Source organism: Lissotriton vulgaris, chromosome 11 (assembly GCF_964263255.1).
Source record: "Lissotriton vulgaris chromosome 11, aLisVul1.2, whole genome shotgun sequence".
NCBI lineage: Eukaryota > Metazoa > Chordata > Amphibia > Caudata > Salamandridae > Lissotriton > Lissotriton vulgaris.
The window spans coordinates 668,463,063-668,485,780 of NC_141699.1; the positions used below are offsets into that span (position 1 = coordinate 668,463,063).

Sequence of the window (22,718 nt, forward strand, 5' to 3'; positions counted from 1 at the left end):
AGACGTGGGTCCCAGGCACTCCACACCACTTGGAGTCAAGCTAGCCGGGCTGATGAGAGGTGTTACCTCGAAACCGGTCCGGTCCTCGGATGCTTGATTCCGTTCTGGGAAGGACATGGCTTTTGTAGTTCAGAATGGACTGTTCCCATGGGGCAACAGGGTCAGAGCTGATTTGCATATTGCCATTGTCTAACCCAGGGTGGTGTGGAGTGCAAAAGAACGATGGATTTGGGCCCAGATCTTTTGACTGGGGGAGTGTGTGACATTGATCCACATTCAGTCCATCACTTGTTGTTTTTGCAATTGCCGCCCTAAGTGCGCTGGGGATGCCCAGACGTGGGTCCCAGGCACTCCACACCACTTGGAGTCAAGCTAGCCGGGCTGATGAGAGGTGTTACCTCGAAACCGGTCCGGTCCTCGGATGCTTGATTCCGTTCTGGGAAGGACATGGCTTTTGTAGTTCAGAATGGACTGTTCCCATGGGGCAACAGGGTCAGAGCTGATTTGCATATTGCCATTGTCTAACCCAGGGTGGTGTGGAGTGCAAAAGAACGATGGATTTGGGCCCAGATCTTTTGACTGGGGGAGTGTGTGACATTGATCCACATTCAGTCCATCACTTGTTGTTTTTGCAATTGCCGCCCTAAGTGCGCTGGGGATGCCCAGACGTGGGTCCCAGGCACTCCACACCACTTGGAGTCAAGCTAGCCGGGCTGATGAGAGGTGTTACCTCGAAACCGGTCCGGTCCTCGGATGCTTGATTCCGTTCTGGGAAGGACATGGCTTTTGTAGTTCAGAATGGACTGTTCCCATGGGGCAACAGGGTCAGAGCTGATTTGCATATTGCCATTGTCTAACCCAGGGTGGTGTGGAGTGCAAAAGAACGATGGATTTGGGCCCAGATCTTTTGACTGGGGGAGTGTGTGACATTGATCCACATTCAGTCCATCACTTGTTGTGTTTACACAATAATCCAGGCCACAACTGAAAATGAGTTTAGTGAGATTGAATTATAAATTCAAAAATAGATTTACATAATCTTAGCATGATGGTACAGAACTACAAAACAAATAAAATGTGTTCAATTCTCCAGAAGAGGTTCCCCTATACAGAAGAAAGAATACTACCAATTAAATTACCACAATGTAAGCAATAAAGAAAAAGAATTGAGAATTAAATTGCATCAGAGGATTTTGAATGGTAAGCATTAGCCCTAACTTTCCCTACTCTATTTTAATAGGACCAACTACTCTAAAAAGCATTTGTATTTTGGGATTAGAATAGAAAGGTGTCAGCTGTCAGAGTCTTCAGTAGAAGCACTCTAAGCACGGGGCATGTAGCATAAAACCACATAAAGCAGAAGTAGAGGTCTGCTCCCCATGCAGTCCCAAGATGTCTCTTTGAACCTCACTAAATAGCAGCACATAATATCTGTTACGTCTAAGGTTCTGTGACTCTGGCACAAATTGGATAATTCCACCACCTTTTCCACATCGATAAATTGCAACTTAATTTGTCCTAGGTCATTCTTCTCCTCCATGAGAACTTGTCTCTCTGCTCATTACCATGTTTTTCCTTTCCAATTTTGTCCTCTCGCACCTTGCTATCTAATGAAAACAAAACTCTTCTATGCTAACTAATGAGACTTTGTCCACTCCTGCAGTGGAAACAAAATGCAACAAAACATTCCACATTGAAGGTTAAACATAAATCAAATGTTAAACTGCATTGTGTACTTGCACTGAAATTATACGTGAGGCCTCAAAATGTAGTCAACTTAATTGTGCACTCGGTTACAGATACGTGCACATTACTAAATATATTGCAAATACAGTTTCTTGATGAATGAACAAATGCAAATGTTTACATTAAAATGTCATCTTCAAAATACTTCGACATCAATATAATTCCCATTATACGTATGAATGCTTAAACATTAGTCTACACAAACACCCTATCTATTTAGCTTTGCAATGAGACAGGTCTAACATTTAATTTCTTCTAAAATACCAATATGTTAATGTGACAAAGACCTTTATTAGTCATATTTCTTTATGCTCCCAATTTAGAAAACTCGTTAGTTTTACATTCATTACTTTAAATTATGTCATACCCATTTTTTTTAAGTAACATTAATCACACAGAATATATTAGAGTGATAACTACACATGATTATGATGCACTCCTCCTATAGTATATGAGAATGGAATCAAAAAAATTACACTTCTCCAGTAAGAACCCCAGAAGAAGTTACAGAAGAAAGTGGGGTAAGACAGCAGGTCAAGAACTGAACACCGAGAAACAAGCCAATGTCTCCAGCCCTTGATCTTGGCCATTGCTCATAAATTACATGTTCTAAAGAGGGTCACCATTGAACACACCCTCCTAGGAAACGATGTTCTGTCCATTCAGCACGTTAGGGTAGTGTGCCTGTGCATCGGATCACAAAGCAGAGAAGGCAACATGACAACAACACTTAACACCTGCTGAGACCATAGCATCCTTTACTTAATGAGAAGCTTAACCTCTCATCAGAGTAAATGCATTTATTGGGGTGGGGGCATCAAAAAGTCTCCCCCTGATGATTGAGGCTAACTTTCAGGGCATTAATAAACATTTCTGCTTAAATTCTTGTTGTCTTTTTTCCCTTTCGTGCTGTGGTTCCAGGGCGTTCTGCTTCAGTTTGGTGATGTTAATCGCTGGAGTTTTTTTCGTTACCTCTTCTTCTGCAGAGCGGCATGGCAAGTGCATCCGAACAGACACAAAATGGTGCACCCCTGTAGAGTTCCTGGCTGAAGACGATGAAGTAGACTTCAATTCCTGGGACAGTGATATTCGTGCAGCTGGTGTACAGATAAAGGCACTCGTTATGGTGAGTGATGTCTGCCTTGCACTGGGCCTCAAAATTTTCACGATACCTCTCGCTCTAGCGAGTGAAAATAAAAGGATCTAGCAAAATTTTCTTCACACATTTCAAAGTGGTTGCTTCACGTTTTATCTTCTGTAGTCTGTTTATTTACTATGAGAAGTCCAGTTGCCAACTGTCTCTGGCCTGATTTAACTTCCCCTTTACTTATATGTGGGAATTGCCATATCAGATCTTTGAGCAGACAGATTATATATTTTTCCTGCACCACTGTGTTACCCTCTGTACAAACTTGTAGATAGTGCGCGAAATTGGTTATGGGGTAAGAGACATGACGTACTTCAAAGATTTGCAGTCAGAGCAGGATCAAAGGACAGCTCCCCACAATTTAATAACAGTAGTGGTAATCCCATCAGATGGACATGCACTGTACCATGTTTCCTCTGTTGTTATTCACGTATCCACCTAAGACCTTGCAGGTATGTTGAATGTAGTTCTCCTAGTCAGGTAGGCAGTTTCGGATGTATGACGTTACAACGCATGCTTTTACCACGCATGCCGTTACAACGCAGTTTTTACAACGCATACCATTACAACGCATAGCGCTTTGGGGTGCTGGATAGTGAATAGTTTAATTTACTATTCCAACTCCAGTCCCCGTGGATAGTAGGGAAGGTGTTGGATAGTAAATTAAATCTATTCCCTATCCTAGAGCACCCCCCAGCCCAATGCGTTGTAATGGTTTGCGTTGTAACGGTTGCGTCGTAATTTATAGTGCGTTGTAAAAGTTTCGTTGTAAAGGCTGTTTACCGGCAGTTTCTTGTGCTTATGCAGCCAATCTAGGGTTTGATGTAATAATAACTGGTCAAACATATCTGATTGCAATTTGCAACCAGTATTTTGCAACCATTGTTTCATACATCTGGCTCTAAATTCGGAGTGACTCACAATCCAACCTGCTTCATGAGTATCATTGAGGTAGGTTGTAATTTACGACTTACTCCAATTGGTGGTCATCACAGGGATGGTGGCCTGCTAAGGTCAGGAGATCACCATGTCTGTAATCTCCTTTCAAGAAAGCAAACTTTTTTTTCAAAGGAACCACTACCTACTTCCTAATAAACTTTCTTTTTAATTCAAAATGGGGAAAAGGACCCAGGTTGACTCCTTCTCTTTTGCGAATGCATTACCACCCCAACTTGGAATTCTGTGATTTTTCAATCATTTGTGAAATCTGACTGCAAAACATTGATACATCGCATACCGATTCGTTATTTGAAAGAGACACCTACTGTGCGCCCCTTCCAAGTACAGAATCGGTATGGGATTTCAATTCCATTTTAGAAATCAGTAAATATTTACTGATTTTAAAATGTTATATATTTTTTTAAATCATGTTTGCGGTTCAACCTACGACTTGGAATGTTTGAAACTGCAAAAATACTTTATACATCAGCCTTTATCTCTTTAATGCTTCTGACTCCACTCCCATATCCTGATCTAGAGGAGAGACTCTGGCCAATTGCTGATAACAAGCACTCCTCCTGCCGCCAAGGGTTTGCCAGTGGAATATTTATCACACACTGATACTGTGAAAGAAGCAATGGCAGCTGACAGGAAACGGGGGTAGCAAAAAAATGTTTACCTTTTGCCAGCCGCCGTCTCCCATCTGATTCGGTCCCTTCCCACACCGCCTTCTCCTCAGCTTCGACGAAAGCATGAACCTCACAGACTCCGTCCCCTAAGCCAATCACAGCGCTGCAATGCAGTGTTGCGATTGGTCTGACGGGGAATGGAAGCCTGGGCATGTTCCTCACCAGGCTGTGTAATGCAGCCTGGTGGGGAACATGCAAAGTGTGCATGACTGTTTGGCTGGCCCAAGAGGGCCAATCATGAGCACTTAGAGAGTGTACAAATCACTTCTCCACCGGTGACCCCAGCCCCGCCCTAACCTAGCACCGTAGTAAAAATGTAAATTATAATAACAGGGTTATTATCATTTTATTTTTCCTTTCTCCTGCTCTAAGAGCAGTGGGCGACACTCCGCTGCCTTAGCAGAGGAGCTGCCCCTGGAAAGAAGGGTGCTTTCAAGGACTTTGAGTGGGCAGGGACCTGTTGAAGCCCAGCACGTCACTTATGAAAAATAGAAATCCAGACAGGCTCCTTTTGGGCTAGTGTTCTTTAGACTTACCTTCATTGCTACTAATCAAAAGTACGGCCTAAATGTTTTAGCTAAGGACGTTTGCTGTAACATCGAGTTGCAGGTAGATAACAGGGCCGGCTGGGAATGCAAAGCAGCCCTGGCAAATGTTGTCAGACCAGCTCTCGTACGGTTCATAATGAGCCTGACAACTACAAGGGGCTCTGGACGTTCCTCAAAACAAAATTGGGGAAAAATGGAAAAGATGACACATTCTACTAATAAAGCGCACAGGGACCAACTCAGTTTACCATACTCACCTGGGGCCCATACAACATTCACACATTGAAATAGTAGTCCTGCCTAACCAATTTATTAATTTATTCACTCTATCAGTTTGTCCAGAGGTCAGATTTAGGTCTTATACCTGTAAACCATGACTTACCAATCCTTGTCACCTTTTTATAAGTCCTGTGGATCAGGGAGTTAGCATAAACAGATAGTATTTAAACACATTTAACTTTCTTATAATAACCACAGACTCGGGAAAGTTTTAAAACCTTTATCAATATAGATTTTCTGAGTCAAATGAAAAGGGCCACAATCTTGTGACCATAAATTTTACAAGTAAAAATATAATCAGCAAGACATAGAGTTTATAAGAAACCACAGTAACACCTTTAGACATTGGTACCTGGGAAGGGTGAGAAAGGGAAATAGCACAAGGACATATCACATTGATTATATTTACCTAGAATGGTGCAATTGAAGAACCGAGTTTTAAAACCCAGCGGCGCCAGGGATAACGCCCGATGTCTACGGATTCCCCTGCCTCGGCAAACAGAGACACAGGACACTTCTTGATGACGTCAAAGACCAAATTTATTGGCTGCAACCAGGAACAGAGATCTACGAAGCATAACACGGGTGGTTCGCTAGAGACTGCACACATTCAGAGAGCGGAGCATCATCTTTTATGCTAAAAATCACATTCCTGGCTAGCATCAATTACATACAAACTGACCAATAAAAGGGTGACATTTCAAACATATCGCATAACGACAATCCCACTTTCCGTTGTCCAGCCCACCAGAAATGACAAAGCAAAATTCAACATTCCTGTTTCGAACAGGCCGGACAAACCCATCGTAAAGACCTCAACCCAAATCAATAATTAAGCCATAAAGGAAGGAACAGAAGCAGATGAGAAGCAAGATAGAAGGGTGTGTGCATGTACCATAAACTCAGCAATGTCCTGCTCTTTGATCTCTATCTGACCAGCTGCTTAACAAGGAACTGGCTCAACGAGGTCAGCCTCGGTCAAGGGAGTCAGTTCGGCCAGGTCACACAAAAGTCAGCTAAAGGTGTACGTGTCCCAAAGACTCGTTCGGCCATAGTCATCGGCCTATGTGAGGGCAACCACACAAAATGGCTGCCGTACACAAAATGGAACCCAAGGGTTCGAACGAAATCCATGAATACGTAGTGTTCTCACTGATCGGTTATGACAAAAACACTCGTACATACCGCACTCGTCATTTGCGGTCCGCTGACACCAAAATCGTCTATATCCGATGACCTTCATTGAACGGGTTCAGAACCTATGGAACCTCAGACCCTCCTTTTGCCCTTACATAGGCAACAAACCCAAACCCATGTCAGTCTGAATCCAGGTCTATATTCATCAGATCATCAAGATGTTGCTGTAGCATCATCCTAGTACTTAGCAACTCTCTTTGGACAGGTCTCCTCACACACGAAGTAGCACAGAGGCCACATATAGCAGGAGCACACTGTACACAAAGACAGAACAGGAAAAGGATAGCTAAGATCATCCCAATGACCATCAGAATCTTCCATCCCCACATGGATAACAATCCCCAAAACCATCCCATTAACGACCAATCTCCCTCGTCTATATGTACAGACTCGGAGATCTTATGTAGCTTGGAAATGGCCTGGAAGACTGTAGGAGCGTTGTCTGGAATGAAAACGCAGCAGCTCGATTGAATCAGTTTACACACTCCACCTCTATCTGCAAGTATGACATCTAGCGCAACCCTATTCTGAAGAGTCATAAGTCGATCCGACTGGAGCTCAGCAGTCGTTACTAAGGGCACCGGCAGTTTCGACTATGGTGGACTCAACCACTCTCGTCAACTGGCGAATGTTCCTGCTGTTAGCCATAGGTCCCAAGATTGGCAGAAAACCCTTAAAGAAATCTCCCAATTCTTGTCCTGCGGTATCTTCCTTACTGAAGACACCTCTAGCAACTCTTGTCTTGTGGTAATCTGCCGCAGCTGTAAAAGTGGGAGGCAACAGGAACGAAACAAAACATGTGCCCGAGAAGTCAGGGGGCAACCATGTGTACGCTTTATCGTAACAGATAAAATAGGTACCCTTAGCTGCTAAAAACGCTGGGGAAGTCTGAGACGCAAATACATAAGTCTCAGTGCAAACGCTCTTCCCTAACTGAGCTCTCGGATTCTTGCCATTGCCTTGCAGACAATAGTGACCCTGATGGGGCACTATCTAAATCGGTGGAGAACTTTTCGCTCGCTGGTTAACACTCAGACTAACTCCATATCCAGTAAAGTTCCAACCAATGTATGCTTGTGTCTCATCTCTCGGGATAGTCTCATAGGAACTAATTCCTCTAATCATGTCGACTATACCCTTGACCAGAGCACTAGTCGTCGGACTACCTTTCACGGAACGTAGGGGATAGACTCCATGAGCATAAATGAACATCGTTCTGTATACCCAAATAGAACCATTGTAGCTGAAAGGCAAAACCAGGTAAGGAATACCTTTATCAGTAGTATGGGGCATAAGGCCGCAAACCCAACAATTTGTTGTGTTCATTACTAGCTGGTGTTGATGCAGGAGTTGAACAAAGGAATTATTAGCAAATTCCAATCTTCTAACAATTGCATGTTCGGGCAGAGGGTGAAAAGAATGAGAAAAAACAGTAGGAGGGGGTACAGGTTGTGTAGTGGGCATGAACGTCACTTGAAAAGAGAATGTTACATATTCAATTAAAAACATCATTAAGCTAAGCAATATAAGCAAACACAATATTAAAAAACGTTTTCGACTCATCAATTTACACATTTTGCTCTTAAAGCTTATTCTTTCAACAGGTCTCTCCATCTCGAAAAACTCCATCCTCTCTAATTGCTGCTCGCGGTGGTAGGGTGTTCTATGCTAAGGAATGCTTCTGTCAGTCCAGGGCAACTCCCTTAGACCAACCAGAACCGTCGACCTAATGTCTTCGGCTTGCACTCCAAAGACTTGACAACCGCGACCCTACAGCTGAACCCGGATGGCGGTTCGAAAAACAAAAATCAAAGTAGTTCCTCGGAGGAGAGCTAACCTTCAAAAATCAGTAAAAGAAAGAATTTCAGTTTTTTATTAGTCCCGCGACTCTCAGTCGCAAATTATAACGCTCTTTGTTAGGCAATGTCTGTTCACGGAACAGGAGCTCGGGTTCAGAAGTGTTCAAACGATTCAATGGAGGCACAGCTTCTTGGAGAAGCTCATCACTTTCTTGCTCAGTATTCGTTCCAATCAAACGGGCATCGCTGAAAGGCAGAAAACGAGGCACGGTCTCAGTCTCAGAATCAGGAAGTCCTTTCTGGACCCACCGGTCGTACGGCAGAGGCAAAGGGGCCCTCTTACAATGTACACCGTGGATCCAGTTCTTTTTACCGTGCACTCGTACTGCGGAACGGGTAGATAGCAACACCAGATATGGTCCAGTCCAGCGGGGCTGCTCGTTCTTGGTCCGCTGAAAGTTTTTGACTAGGACCCAGGATCCAGGTTCAATGGTGGGTCCTGGATCTTCAGAAGCTTATGGCAATGTATCGTGAACCTGTTTATGCAAAACACGCAATTTAGCTGTCAATTCATACAGGTAGTCAAGCAACACAGGATGTTCTATTTCGCTAAACTTTGTCGGCCGCGGCTCTCCCCAAACATTTGCCGGGCGACCAAAAACTACCTCGTATGGACTCAAACCCATTCGTGAATGCACAGTCATTCTAGTGGACAAAAGGGCTAAAGGCAAGGCATCTGGCCATTGTAAACCAGAGCTTGCTTGAATTTTTGCTAATTTCAGTTTGAGAGTGCCATTGTAGCACTCGACTAGACCAGCTGATTGGGGGTGATTTGCAGCGTGAAACTTTTGCCGAATACCTAACCCATCACATACTCTCTTCATCACTTGACCCACAAATTCACTCCCATTATCACTCCAGATCATTCTCGGCAGACCATACCTAGGAAAAAATTCCTTACTAAGGGCTTTCGCTGTGGACAAAGCAGTGTTGCCCTTCAAAGGGTAGGCTTCCACCCATCTAGAAAAAGAGCAAACAACCACTAATACGTACTTTAGGTTGTTGCATCTCTCCATGTGGATGAAATCTAGCTGCAAAGCCTCTAACGGATACGTTGGAGGAGCAAAATGACCAGCTGGAGTTGGAATTCCCTTACCAGGGTTGTACATCAAACACACCATACAGTTCTTAACCAGATTCTCTGCACATTTAGGAATACCAACATTCTGCCATACTGGAGCTAACAACTTACAAATCCCTTTCACGCTGATATGAGCCAATCCATGAGCCATTGTAACCACTGGAAGTACATACGCATCGGGTAACAACCATCTCTGATGCTCTGACAAATCAATCCAACAACCAATCGAATCCAATTTACCCTTACTCTCTCTCCATTTATTCAACTCTTTCTCTGTAGCTTCAGCTTGGATGGATTTCACACTCTCAATCGTATCTTCACACAACATACTTCCATCCGGAACCCATCTTGCCGGACCCGCAACATACATTCGACTCATCACATTTCTCGCAGTTTCTTTCGCGACCTCATCTGCAAACGCATTACCACGACCAACATCATCCGTAACTTTCTTATGCGCACTGCATGTCACAATCGCAACTTGCAACGGCAAAGTAAGTGATTCAAGAAGTTCATTAACTAACTGACCATGCTGGATCTTGGTCCCATGCGAAGTCAGGAACCCACGCTCTCTCCACAAACGTCGAAAACTATGAGCAACGCCAAACGCGTACTGGCTATCGGTATACACAGTCACTCGTTTTCCTTTCGCCAACACACACGCTCTTCTCACTGCAATCAACTCTGCTGCTTGCGCTGAATTATGTGGGATACGTGCAGCTTCAACAATCGTATGCAAGGTCGTAACAGCATATGCCGCAGTCGTATCACCATTCGGAAACTTGAAGCACGAACCATCAACCCATAAAGTACCATTACATTCTGGAAGAGGAGTATCCCTAAGATCTATTCTCCCTTTCTTTTCTTTCTCTGTCCTAAGGAAGCAATCATGCTGTTCAGTACCAGCTATCTCAACTGAAATCGGCAACAACGTAGTTGTATTCAACGTGTTGCATCTCTTTATATGCACATGACTCGCTAACAAGGTCAATTCGTAACCCGACAACCGAGCACTAGTTAAGTGCTGTGTCTTGGTACAATTCAACAAGGTATCCACTGCATGTGGAACCATCACAATCAGTGTATTGTCCATCACTAAACTAGCAGACTGTCGAATAGAAACAGCTGCTGCCGCTGTAGCTCTCAGACAACTCGGCAATGCTCTAGCTACCGGATCCAAAGTCGACGAAAAATAAGCACATGGACGCTGCTTATCGCCAAACTGTTGAGTCAAAACTGACAATGCACATCCCTCTCTCTCGTGGACATACAATGTGAAAGGCTTGCTGTAGTCGGGGGTACCCAACACAGGAGCCGAACACAACGCATCGCGTAATTCTGAAAAGCTCTTCTGACATTCGTCAGTCCAAGGAATAGGATTTGGAGTATCCTTAACAGTAAGAGCTATCAAAGGCTTCGCAAGCAACGAAAAATTAGGGATCCACTGTCTACAATACGATGTAATACCTAGGAAAGCACGTACTTCTCTCTGTGTCGTAGGCACACTCATTTTCGCAATCGCTTGAATTCTTTCTGGGGTCAGTTTCCTTCCCTCCTTCGATAAGAGGTGACCTAAATAGGTAACTTCTTGTCGACAATATTGCAACTTTGAAAGAGAAACCTTATGATGGAAATCAGACAAATGACGTAACAACGACAAAGTAGCCTCTCTACAAATCTCTTCATTGTCAGCAGCAACTAACAGATCGTCAACGTACTGAATAAGAGCAGCACCATCATGTAAAATAAGCAAATCAAGTTGCGTTTTCAAAGCTTGACTATAGATCGATGGACTCTCACAATAGCCTTGAGGAGCGCGCTTAAACCGGAAACTTTGTCCTCCTAAAGATAAGCCAAAAATATCTCTACTCTCCACGGCAATCGGGATGCTGAAGAAAGCATTCTTCAAGTCAGTCACCGAAAATCACGTGGCTGTAGCCGGGATCAAAGTCAGTAAAGCGGTGATATCAGGCACAACAGGAAATTGCGGAACTACAATCTTATTCACCTCGCGGAGATCAATCACAAACCTATATACAGGAGGTTGTGAAGAATCAGTTCTCTTCAGAACAGGCAAAACCGGACTATTGCACACATTACCTCTCGTTTCCTCAATCACACCTTTCTCAATTAGATCATAGATGATCGCCAGAAGTGCTCTTTCACCATCACCTGAAATCCGATATTGCGGAATACGTGGCAATCTAGCATTCGCTTTCAATGTCACAACATATGGCGGAATGTCTAGGAGACCCACATCGTTCGGACCAGTAGACCAAAGAGAATCAGGGAGGGAAGACAATTCAGGTGGAAGTCGATCTTTAGACAGATACATCAGAGAGATCACTCTTTTACCCAACGTAAGATGTACTCCCGTAGGAGAACAATATAGCGTCGCATACAATCTCTTCAACAAATCCAATCCCAACAGGTTCTCACCACAACCTGTCGTCAGAATGAGGGGTGCTTCGAATTCACAAGGTCCAACAGAAATAGACAACGGACTAGAAATCGGATTCGTAACCAGGGCGCCAGAAAAACCACTGAAACATCCGTTAAGCCAGACAAAGGTGCGCCAGGGAGTTTAGAGTGCATAATAGAACTCTTCGCAGCACCAGTATCCAACAGAAAAGGCTCAGACACACCTGATGCAATCACTTCAACATAAGGTCCACTCTGATCTACTGGAACTGAAACAACTCCCTCTCTTTGTCTATGGCTGTCCTAGCAATCATTTCCATCCACATTCTCACCTTCAACATAGTAATCATCCGCATAGTACTGTGCCGTCCTACCAGACCACCATTCTGCTGATCAAAGCTATTCATAGAATTCTGTGGAGGCAAAGGACGCACATTTTGACCACGACCTCTACCTCTAGGAGCTTGTTGAACACCTCGACCTCTCACACCAGAAGCACCATTTGTGCGCTGTAATAAAACCGGACAACTACTCTTGAAATGGCCCTATTCTTTGCAATACGCACACTGATTAGGACCTACGGGAAAACGCTGTTGAGAAGACTCGAACCTTTGCGAGTTTCTCTGATACTGCTGAGGTTGCTGATAATCGCGCTGATTATTACGGGGCAGATAAGCTTGCTGTAGAAGAACTTTAGTCTTCAATTCCTTAGTCTTCCTATCCTTTTTCTCTATCTCATCCTTATTTCTATTCTCAAAGTACTGGGCTGTAGCCAAAATCTGCGCTGACGTAGAAACAGCCCAAGCACTCTCAGAATCCTTCAACCTAGTGCATAATTCGGGAAGCAAATTATGAACAAATTTGTCAACGAACAACCGTTGACCACCTTCTGTACTCATGTCCTGACCACTGTGGTCTACAAATGTCTCTTCGAACCTAGTGAAAAAATCAGACACAGTCTTCTTCTGCTTGCATGCAGACAACTTGTCCCAATTGACACGCAACAGGCATCAACGTCTTCATATAATCAATAATCCTACCAGGGAGTTCAGCAATCACATCCTCAGGTTTAGCACCACCTACTTGTCTATCATCTGCAGCTCTAAGATTATTCCATGTATCACCTAATGCATGCGCATGATCGGTGTGAGAATCTTTCCCCAAATAGGCTGTGGAACAACTTCCCAAACAACATGTCTATATCGGCTAGATTCATAAAACATGAATCCGCAGTTTGAGATAGCTCCTTATAGAACCCTGCTGGATTTTTACGCGGATCAGGCAAAGTCTGCTTAAGAGCTAAAACTTCAGCACGCTTCCATGGAACATGTACCCAGACAAGCTGAAAGTGTGGCTGAACAGGTGGAACAGCTTGTCCATCACCAGGTCTCCAAACTGGGGGAACCTCACGCATCGGATATTGACGTGCCTTTCTCCTAACTGACGAATCAGGCTCAAACAGATGCTGAGAAGGAGATACACTCCTAAATGACAACAACGTCGCAACTGCTTTCTCAACTCCAAGACCCACAACAGTCCCTTTCGCAAACTCAGAAAGTATACGGTACAACTCAAGCAAGTTTGTCCTACCTCATCATCTACCCATTGTTCACGAAGGAAAGAACACATCATATCGAAAACATATCTTTGTTTCGGTGCTTCCCATTGATGGAAAACATCCATAACACCCTCAAGGTCATAGTGCGAAGGATACGAAACCCATTTACGCGCTAAGTGATCTAACACAGTCCGTTCATTAGGACTAGGCAATTGGCTACGCAATTGCTTACTCTCTACAACAGGAGATATACCCAATGAACCCAACAGAGGAGAAAGGAGACCAGCAACAACATCAGTCATTCTCTGTCGAGCAGAAGGAGAAGTTGACAAAAGAACAGGGGACGGAGCAGAATGAGAAGAAACCGAAGTCGGAACAGTAACAGAAGGAACAGACAATACATGTGTAGGAGTAGCAGACGAAGGAGGTAGCAAAGTCGGCGGCCCTTGAGAAGGCTGCACCAAAGGAATAGGAGCCAACGGAAGAGGAGTCGGCTGTTGAATCACAGGTGGCAAAGCAACCGGAGGTTGCGCAACTATAGGTGGCGGAGGTGCTGTAGCACTCTGCACATAAGGGGTGGCGAACTCAATAGATGTAACATTAAAGGATCTTTCACAAGATCTTTCTTCTCTTCTTGCTGTTGAGGTGGCAAAGCTGGGTAGCACTTGTCTACCTCTAGTTTACGTTGCCTAAGCATCTGTTCGCTTTCTTGTTCTTCTTCATTATCCCTAAACTGTATAGCAGCTTGCACCATTGACATACCTCGTTCTCGTTTATTTCGCTTCGCTAACTTAATTTCTTTCTGTTTGGCTTCCTTTCGCCATAAGCGGAAAGAGTCAAACATCGCTGGACGGGCTTTCTTCTTGAACAGTTTAACTTCGAGATTGTCTAAAATCTCTGTTTCAAAGCTACCATAACGGGGCCACTGTAGGACACCGTCTTTCTTGGTATATTTAACCCATACTTCATTATACCCGATGGGGCACACTCCATGTTTTATGTAGAGCTCATAGGTTGGAGTTCCAATCGGAGGAACCGGACACGAATCCTCCAATCGGGAATTCCTAGTACAACCACAACCAAATATCTTTCCAAGTCTGCTAAGACCAGGCATCGTCGCTCACTAGTCTAGCTTCAAACTTCAAGGGAAATCTCCAAACGATAGTCTCGTGAATACACGAGTCCCTCGGCTTTGGGGCCTGCAGGTACCAAATCAAAGCGATCCCGAAGGGATACCAAACAAAACTAAGGACTGGGAGACGCTCCACTCATACTTAACTGAAATGTCGATGGCGTCACCAGAAGACCCGTCTATCGTCTCGCTCTACAAATCGTCTAATGGCTCCAAGACAGGGCGACAGTCAGGGCAGCAGTCCTTCGTAGCCGTCGGAAAGCTGGGAACCTCGCAGCAAAGACTTTCGGACTACGACGACATACAGGGGTCGATGAAGTGGCAGGCCTTCCTCCAGAATTTCCACACGAAGCTCCTCACGATCTTCGGGCTTGGACCGGTACCGCTGAAGTCGCCCCACGTTAGGCACCAACTGAAGAACCGGGTTTTAAAACCCAGCGGCACCAGGGATAACGCCCGATGTCTTCGGATTCCCCTGCCTCGGCAAACAGAGACACAGGACACTTCTTGATGACGTCAAAGACCAAATTTATTGGCTGCAACCAGGAACAGAGATCTACGAAGCACAACACGGGTGGTTCGCTAGAGATTGCACACATTCAGAGAGCGAAGCATTGTCTTTTATGCTAAAAATCACATTCCTGGCTAGCATCAATTACATACAAACTGAAAAATAGAAGGGTGACATTTCAAACATATCGCATAACGACAATCCCACTTTCCGTTGTCTAGCCCACCAGAAATGACAAAGCAAAATTCAACATTCCTGTTTCGAACACGCCGGACAAACCCATCGTAAAGACCTCAACCCAAATCAATAATTAAGCCATAAAGGAAGGAACAGAAGCAGATGAGAAGCAAGATAGAAGGGTGTGTGCATGTACCATAAACTCAGCAATGTCCTGCTCTTTGATCTCTATCTGACCAGCTGCTTAACAAGGAACTGGCTCAACGAGGTCAGCCTCGGGCAAGGGAGTCAGTTCGGCCAGGTCACACAAAAGTCAGCTAAAGGTGTACGTGTCCCAAAGACTCGTTCGGCCATAGTCATCGGCCTATGTGAGGGCAACCACACAAAATGGCTGCCGTACACAAAATGGAACCCGAGGGTTCGAACGAAATCCATGAATACGTAGTGTTCTCATTGATCGGTTATGACGAAAACACTCGTACATACCACACTCGTCATTTGCGGTCCGCTGACACCAAAATCGTCTATATCTGACGACCTTCATTGAACGGGTTCAGAACCTACGGAACCTCACAATGACCAATCCTGGTCACGGGCTGGGGCAAAATATGGACCAGGACCAGGCTCCCGACTAATCAGGTGCCCACGGGAAAACACAGGTGCAGATCAGGACAGGTGACCTCAGCTAAGTGCGATGCCAGCGTCACACCTCTCTCTGTAGGAAAGCCAATTAATACCCTGATTGGGTAATCGATTCTTCTGACAGAGTGCTCTACCAGCACCTCTGCTCTTGATCGCCTATTGAGTGCGTTGGGTCAGTGACAGGTAAGCTATTCGCACAATTTCTCTATCTGAGCTTACCTTAGTTATACCATTTCGAGGGCAATGTACCACCCCTAAATGTTGCAAATCTATGTGTTCCCCTTCAGTCATTGGTTGGAAAGACGAGGAGAGGTCATCACACCATACTAAGATGATGTAATTTCAATTCGAATCATATTGATTGAAATCCCCACCCACAATTTACTTTTCCCATGATTTTATTCCGTCCAACATTATTGGTACACATTTTGAATACAAATGTGTTTGGTTTCTTACTTTCTAGAGGTCAGATGAGCAGGTTCCCAGGCACATCGTGGGTAAGAAGTGGGCTGGCAGATGTTCAATGCCAGTGCTTCAGCAAATTCAGTCAGTACAAAGAAGGAGTGGTCCGAGTTACAGATCAATTAGTTTACAAGTTATTCTGTATTACTCCATACAGATAAACACCACATATGCATTTCACTGAAAATAACTAAACAAATTGAAAGAAAAATATGCAGTATTCAAATTCAAATTGCATTTATTCTTGCAATCATTTACTTCTGTAAATTTTTCAACATGAAATGTCTCGTATATCAACAACGTTAGTTCAATATAATTGTGATATCATTACATTAAAAGTGCTCTCAGTGAGAAAGGGGGAGGGAAGTGCAAAAGTTGTGAGGGACTGGGTAAAGGTGGTGTGACATTAAGAACATCACGTTAAAATCAGATACGCCTTTACAATCAAGGTAGTATAAATGTTCCCAAATCACATCACACATAGGTTAGGTATGTTCATTTCTTTAAGTCCTATGGTGTGTTAGGCTGGCGTAGTCTACGTTTCGACCCCCATGTACGCTTAAGGGTTATTCATGCCTCATGTTGGGGTCTTCGTCAGGACAGTGGATAGAGAGCCTATAAGACAATGCGAAGGCTGGAATTAGTTATCTGTGTGGTGAACTGTCTTGATATGAAAGAGTAGGTGCAGGAAGTACCCACATTAAATTAACAGTCAGCGTCTGTGCCGTCGTTTGTTGGGCCTGGGCGTGCTCCTTGAAATTCTACAATACACAAAATGGAGAAAAAGGTCTCAAAGGACTGTCGTTGGCTGTGAAGCCAAAAACATCGGGTTAAATTAAATCGGGGAAGACTTACTTGGACAATGCTCCTCACTGAAGAATTGGGTATAACTTGTCACGTGTGGTTTCAGTGGACATTCTTGGAGTTCAGTGCACAGCGAGCACCGTTCTAAGGAATTAATACAGTAGGCCAGTCGGTCAAAGAGCTTAAAAACAGCAGTGGGAAAACTTGAAGCATACTATGACTCAACCGGTCAAGCCAGGCTTGCACATTAGTTAAGATAATTACTAAAGATCGGGTGTGCCGTTACAATAGTTGGCGTGTTAAGAGCCTAAAAGGGATATTTGAATCGCGTTTGGTTAAATGCCTTGTCGGCGTGAAGCAGCAGCCATCAGCACACGTCAGAATGGGCTGTGACTTGTCGCGTGTGGTTTTTGGAGTTCAGTGCATAGCGAGCACCGTTCTAAGGAATTAACACAATAGGCCAGTCAGTCAAAGAGCTTAAAAACCGCAGTGGGAAAACTTAAAGCATACTATGACTGAACCAGTTAAACCGGGCTTGCACATTAGTTAAGATAATAGCTAAAGATCGGGTGTGCCGTTACAATAGTTGGCGTGTTAAGAGCCTAAACGGGATATTTGAGTCGCGTTTGGTTAAATACCTTGTCGGCGTGAGACAGCAGCCGTCAGCCCACGTCGCCCCCTCGATGCATCTGGGGATGCTCGCGGTGCCGCCGCTGGATGCTAAGTGCAAAAGGGCTCGGCTAGTCCGGGCCAATCACCGGCACCTAGCATAGAGCGCCCTGTCAACGTGGGACGCGCGGGTGGGGGAGCGTAAAAAAAGATGCCTTTCTTTGCTAACGGGTCTACGTACTTCAGAAAGGGTTCGGTCAGATGCTAATTGTGTAACATAGTTAGTCTGCAGCCGAGTCTCGGTCTGCCGCCGGGTCTCAATCGTGGTCAGTAGTTCCAATACATACACCATAATGTCTTGACGATAAATAATTATTATGTGGATCGGTAGTCATTCTGAGTAGGCCCCTGAGAGAAAGAAGGTCTCGCTCCAAGTCAATGTCTTTTAACTGATCATTCAGAAGGGCAAACTTATGGAGTGGTGGAGTTCTCTCGAGTTAGCCTGGACATTTTCATATCAATCATGGTATGTCTAAATGGAGAAACAAACTGATTTAGAAGGGGCTTCACAATAAGCTAGAATACTGATACGAACATACAGTAGTATTATGCCTATATAGCCATAAATCATACAATTTGGAAGATGTGGTTAATGCACAATGTTAACATAAGTCATGGTTAATGCGGTTAGATACAACATGAAACCTGCACAATGAAATTGCTAACATAGAATATGCCTGTAGATAGGCTGGTGTTGGGGAGGTAACCTCCTGCGCTGTGTAAACTCATATCTAAGAGACAAAACGCTTACTCTGGGTCTAGACCTGCCATTTGGGCAAAATTGGCATCTAATTCATTGAGCCCTCTGTTGACAGTCTTGAATTTGTGCATCCATTTACACTCCCTAATGTTGAGAATAGAGTTCAGATTGCCTCCTCGCGGTCCCAGGGTAATCTTTTCAAGTACAACCCATGTCATGGATTCTGGGGTGTGGTTCTTGTCCCTGAAATGATCAACAAGTGGTGCCCCTGCTGTTAAGCAGCGGATCCTGCTGCAGTGTTGGAATATTTGGTTTTTTCTCTCTGTAGGAAAGCCAATTAATACCCCGATTGGGTAATCGATTCTTCTGACAGAGTGCTCTGCCAGCACCTCTGCTCTTGATCGCCTATTGAGTGCGTTGGGTCAGTGACAGGTCAGCTATTCGCACAATTTCTCTATCTGAGCTTACCTTAGTTATACCATTTCGCAATGTACCACCCCTAAATGTTGCAAATCTATGTGTTCCCCTTCAGTGATTGGTTGGAAAGACGAGGAGAGGTCATCACACCATACTAAGATGATGTAATTTCAATTTGAATCATATTGATTGAAATCCCAACCAACAATTTACTTTTCCCATGATTTTATTCCGTCCAACATTATATATATATTTTTTTTTTTTTTTTGGGTAAGACATTTATTGTGCATTGTCATAGAAAAAGTACAGTCAATCTCGCCTACAACCTTAGAAGGCCGGCTTTGCGAAGTACGCAAGGAAAAATGAACAGCTTACCCATACACAGCCCATCAGCCGACAACCATAGGTCCGGCGGCGCATGTTCGGTAGTATTGTAGGCGGTGGTTTCGACAGTGCATCCGCATGGTAGATTTGCCTGATCAGTCTTACATTTTTTGGTATTTTTTGACAAAAGCCCCCATAACCTAGGGGGGACATTACAAACAACAAAGCAATAACCCCCTGTAAACCTTAAAGCACTGTGTCACAGCATTCTCTCCCCCTCATTGGCCCATCAAGTGTAGCTCATAGTGGCAATAAGTCTTAGACTGTTGAGCGCTCAGCCCTCATTATCATCAGATGCCATTGACGCCATATATTGTTGGAAGGGCCCCCAAAAGTCTCTGGGGCGGGACCCCATAGGCAACTCTTCCTCATACGTGACTAAGGTGTCTCTACAATAGGCCAGATCTTCCAGCCAGTTTTTCACTGTTGGTTTTCGCTTACTGTTCCAGTGTAGTGATATTCTTCTCTTCGCCATTAATAACGCAATCACACAAAGTTTACGCCGTCTCGCTCGCAAGTGTGGCACCAATCCCAGGAGACAGACTTTGGCAGTACACGGCAATTGGGCTCCCAACATAGTGTTGAGTGTCCGTATCACCTGGTCCCAGTATTGTGCTACAGCAGCGCAGTGCCATGCCAAGTGAATGAAGTCCGCGTGTTTTTGCCCACACCTAGTGCAATTCGAGGTGTCTCTCAGCCCATATCTGTGCAGACGTGCAGGGGTGTGGTACATCTGGTGTAAATATTTGTAATGGATCAGTCTAAGGTTCCCGTTAGGTGTCAGCATCCCCGTAAGCATGCAGGAGGCCTCCCAGTCCTCTTCCGTGAGATCCTCCCCCAGTCCCGCTTGCCATTTCTCCCTGGCTCTTGTAGTGTTACCACCATTGCTAAATTGTGCGCAGCGGTACAGTCGGGATACCAGGTGTGCAGCTGAGGGGGTGTTGATCACGAGTGTCAGTGGTGCTAGTGCTTGCGGTTCTGCTGGAAAAGACACAAAGTGTTCCTTCACCGCCCTCTGAAGCCTATAATAGTTGAAGCTAAACAACAGCGTTGGGTTCTGGATGTACGTGAGTTGGTTCAGCTGCACAAAGTGCCCTTCTCTGTACAAATCCCCAAGGGTGTCTATGCCAGCTCGTTTGAGGAGGTCTATCCCCACCTGTTCTTGCGTGACAGACAGCGCCGGGTGGTGAGCCAACGGGAGTGTCGGTGCATAGAGTGGTGTGCAACGCGCCATCTTACTGAGTGTCCTCCATGCTTCTATCGTGGTGTTCACTGGGTTAATATCGTGGTCGTGTAATCTGGGGCGTTTGTGTGTTAATATACTCGTTAGTGGGATGGGGTCAGCATCTCCATGCTCAACAGCCACATGCGTGAGGAAAGGAATCTCGTGGAACCAGTAATGCGCGTATTGCGCCTGAGCACACTGGTAGTATAGATAGATGTCCGGCACCTTGAAACCCCCTTTAGCGTATGGGAGCGTCAGAGTCTGCAGGTCTAACCTAGCCTGTTTACCCGCCCAGATTAAGGAGAGCATGAGAGATTTAATATTGCGGAACACCTCCGCCGGGGGCTTAATAGGTATATTATTAAAAAGATACAAGAATTTGGGCAGGAGCACCATCTTCACAATGGCAAGTCTGTCTGCCAGTGAGAGCGGTAGACTTATCCATCTCTTGACCTTGTCTTCCAAAGCAGAGACAGCCCTCCCGTAGTTGGTGCGGACGACTAGTTCCGGATCTCTGTGGAACCATACGCCTAGGTACTTCGTCGGCTCCTCCTGCCATTCCAGGGGATAATCCAGCGGCGTGGGCTGGGTACTGTCTGTCAGAGGGAGTATGAGGGACTTGCTCCAGTTAATGTGGAGCCCCGCATATTGGCCGAATTTAATGTATTCCCGCATTAGGGGGTTGAGGTTCGACTCCGGGTTTTTCACATATAAAACCATGTCGTCCGCATACAAGGCAATGTGTATGGGCCGCGTAGGTAGCTGAATGGCTGAGTAGTGGTGGTGCTGTCTTATTTTACACGCCAAGGGTTCCAGTATAAGGGCAAACAGCATAGGCGATAGGGGGCACCCTTGTCTGGTGCCACGCCTGATGTCAATCGGGGATGAGAGATGTTTGTTTACCCGTATGCGGGCCGTCAGGCCAGAGTACAGCATCGTGATCCAGCCAATGAATAAGGGGGGGAACCCCATCCGGAGCAGGACTGCGTGCAGGAACGGCCAGTCAATCGTATCGAATGCCTTAGCCGCGTCCAGCAAGACAGCAACCGCCTTGATATCCGGTGCCAGGTAGTGCGCCAGAGCAAAGAGGGTGCGAGTGTTGTGTGCGGTCGACCGGTCTGGGATGAAACCTGCCTGGTCTGGTCTTATTAACATCGGCATTAGTGGCTTTAGTCGGTCCGCCAGTATGCTGGCTAGGATCTTGGTGTCGACGTTTATCAATGAGAGAGGGCGGTAGGAGTCGCACTGTTCTTCGTCCTTACCAGGTTTCAGTATGGCGATAATCAACGCCTCTCTCATGGTCGGTGGCAGAGTCTGGGCTTCATGGGCGGCCTCGTACAGATTCACTAGATGTGGTGCTAGCGTGCTAGCGTACGTTTTATAGAATTCTATGACGAAGCCATCTGGGCCCGGTGCTTTGCCATTAGGGAGTCTTTTGATGGTGTCAACGACTTCTTGTGTCGTGAGGGGCCTAGCTAGATATTCCCTGTGCCCGTCCGCCAGCCAGGCAATCTCTACGTCAGCCATGTATTCCAGTATCTCCTCCCGTGGCACCTGCGGTCTGGCCTCGTATAGAGCCCCGTAGGTTTCCCTGAATTCGCCCATAATGGTCGGTATGTCATGCGCGCGTGTGCCTTGTATGGTACGAATAGATGCTATATGTTGTGGCGCCCTTCCCGAGCAAATCTTCTCTGCTAGGGCCCTGCCCGGCCTACCCCCTTCCCCATATCTCCTGGCCGTTGTTCTCTTGAAAATGTATTTGAGTTCTTCATCAGCAAACGTGTTGTATTCTAACAGTATTGATTGTATGTCGCTTAGTAGTGCCGTGTCCCCAGTGTCCGTGTAGCGCTGTTCCAAATCCCGGAGCATCTCCTCCCTCCTGGTAAGTTGGTGACGAATATCTTTCAGTATACCAGCAGACGTGTTAATGCACACGCCCCGTATTGTCGCTTTAAATGCCTCCCATAGGAGGCACGGGTCCTCCGTGGTGGGGGCATTCAGTTCAAAGTAGTCAGTGATCGCTGTTTGGACCGTATCTACATAAAGCGGGTCGCGCAAGGCCTGCGCGTTGAAGCGCCAGGTGTAGGGCGGTGGGACATATTGTGGGATCCGTAACCGTAGGAGCACAGGA

At 45.4% G+C, this 22,718-nt stretch overlaps 1 protein-coding gene across 2 annotated transcripts in view; it reads left to right on the forward strand.

Annotated features, from left to right (window-relative positions):
• LOC147683309 (nuclear body protein SP140-like protein) overlaps positions 1-22,718 on the forward strand; it is a 768,218-nt gene that overhangs the window by 475,635 nt on the left and 269,865 nt on the right. For both annotated transcript variants that reach the window (XM_086943760.1, XM_086943761.1), the window contains exon 11: positions 2,733-2,872. In XM_086943760.1, coding sequence (XP_086799886.1) covers positions 2,733-2,872 — 140 coding nt within the window. The remainder of the gene's footprint in view (positions 1-2,732; positions 2,873-22,718) is intronic.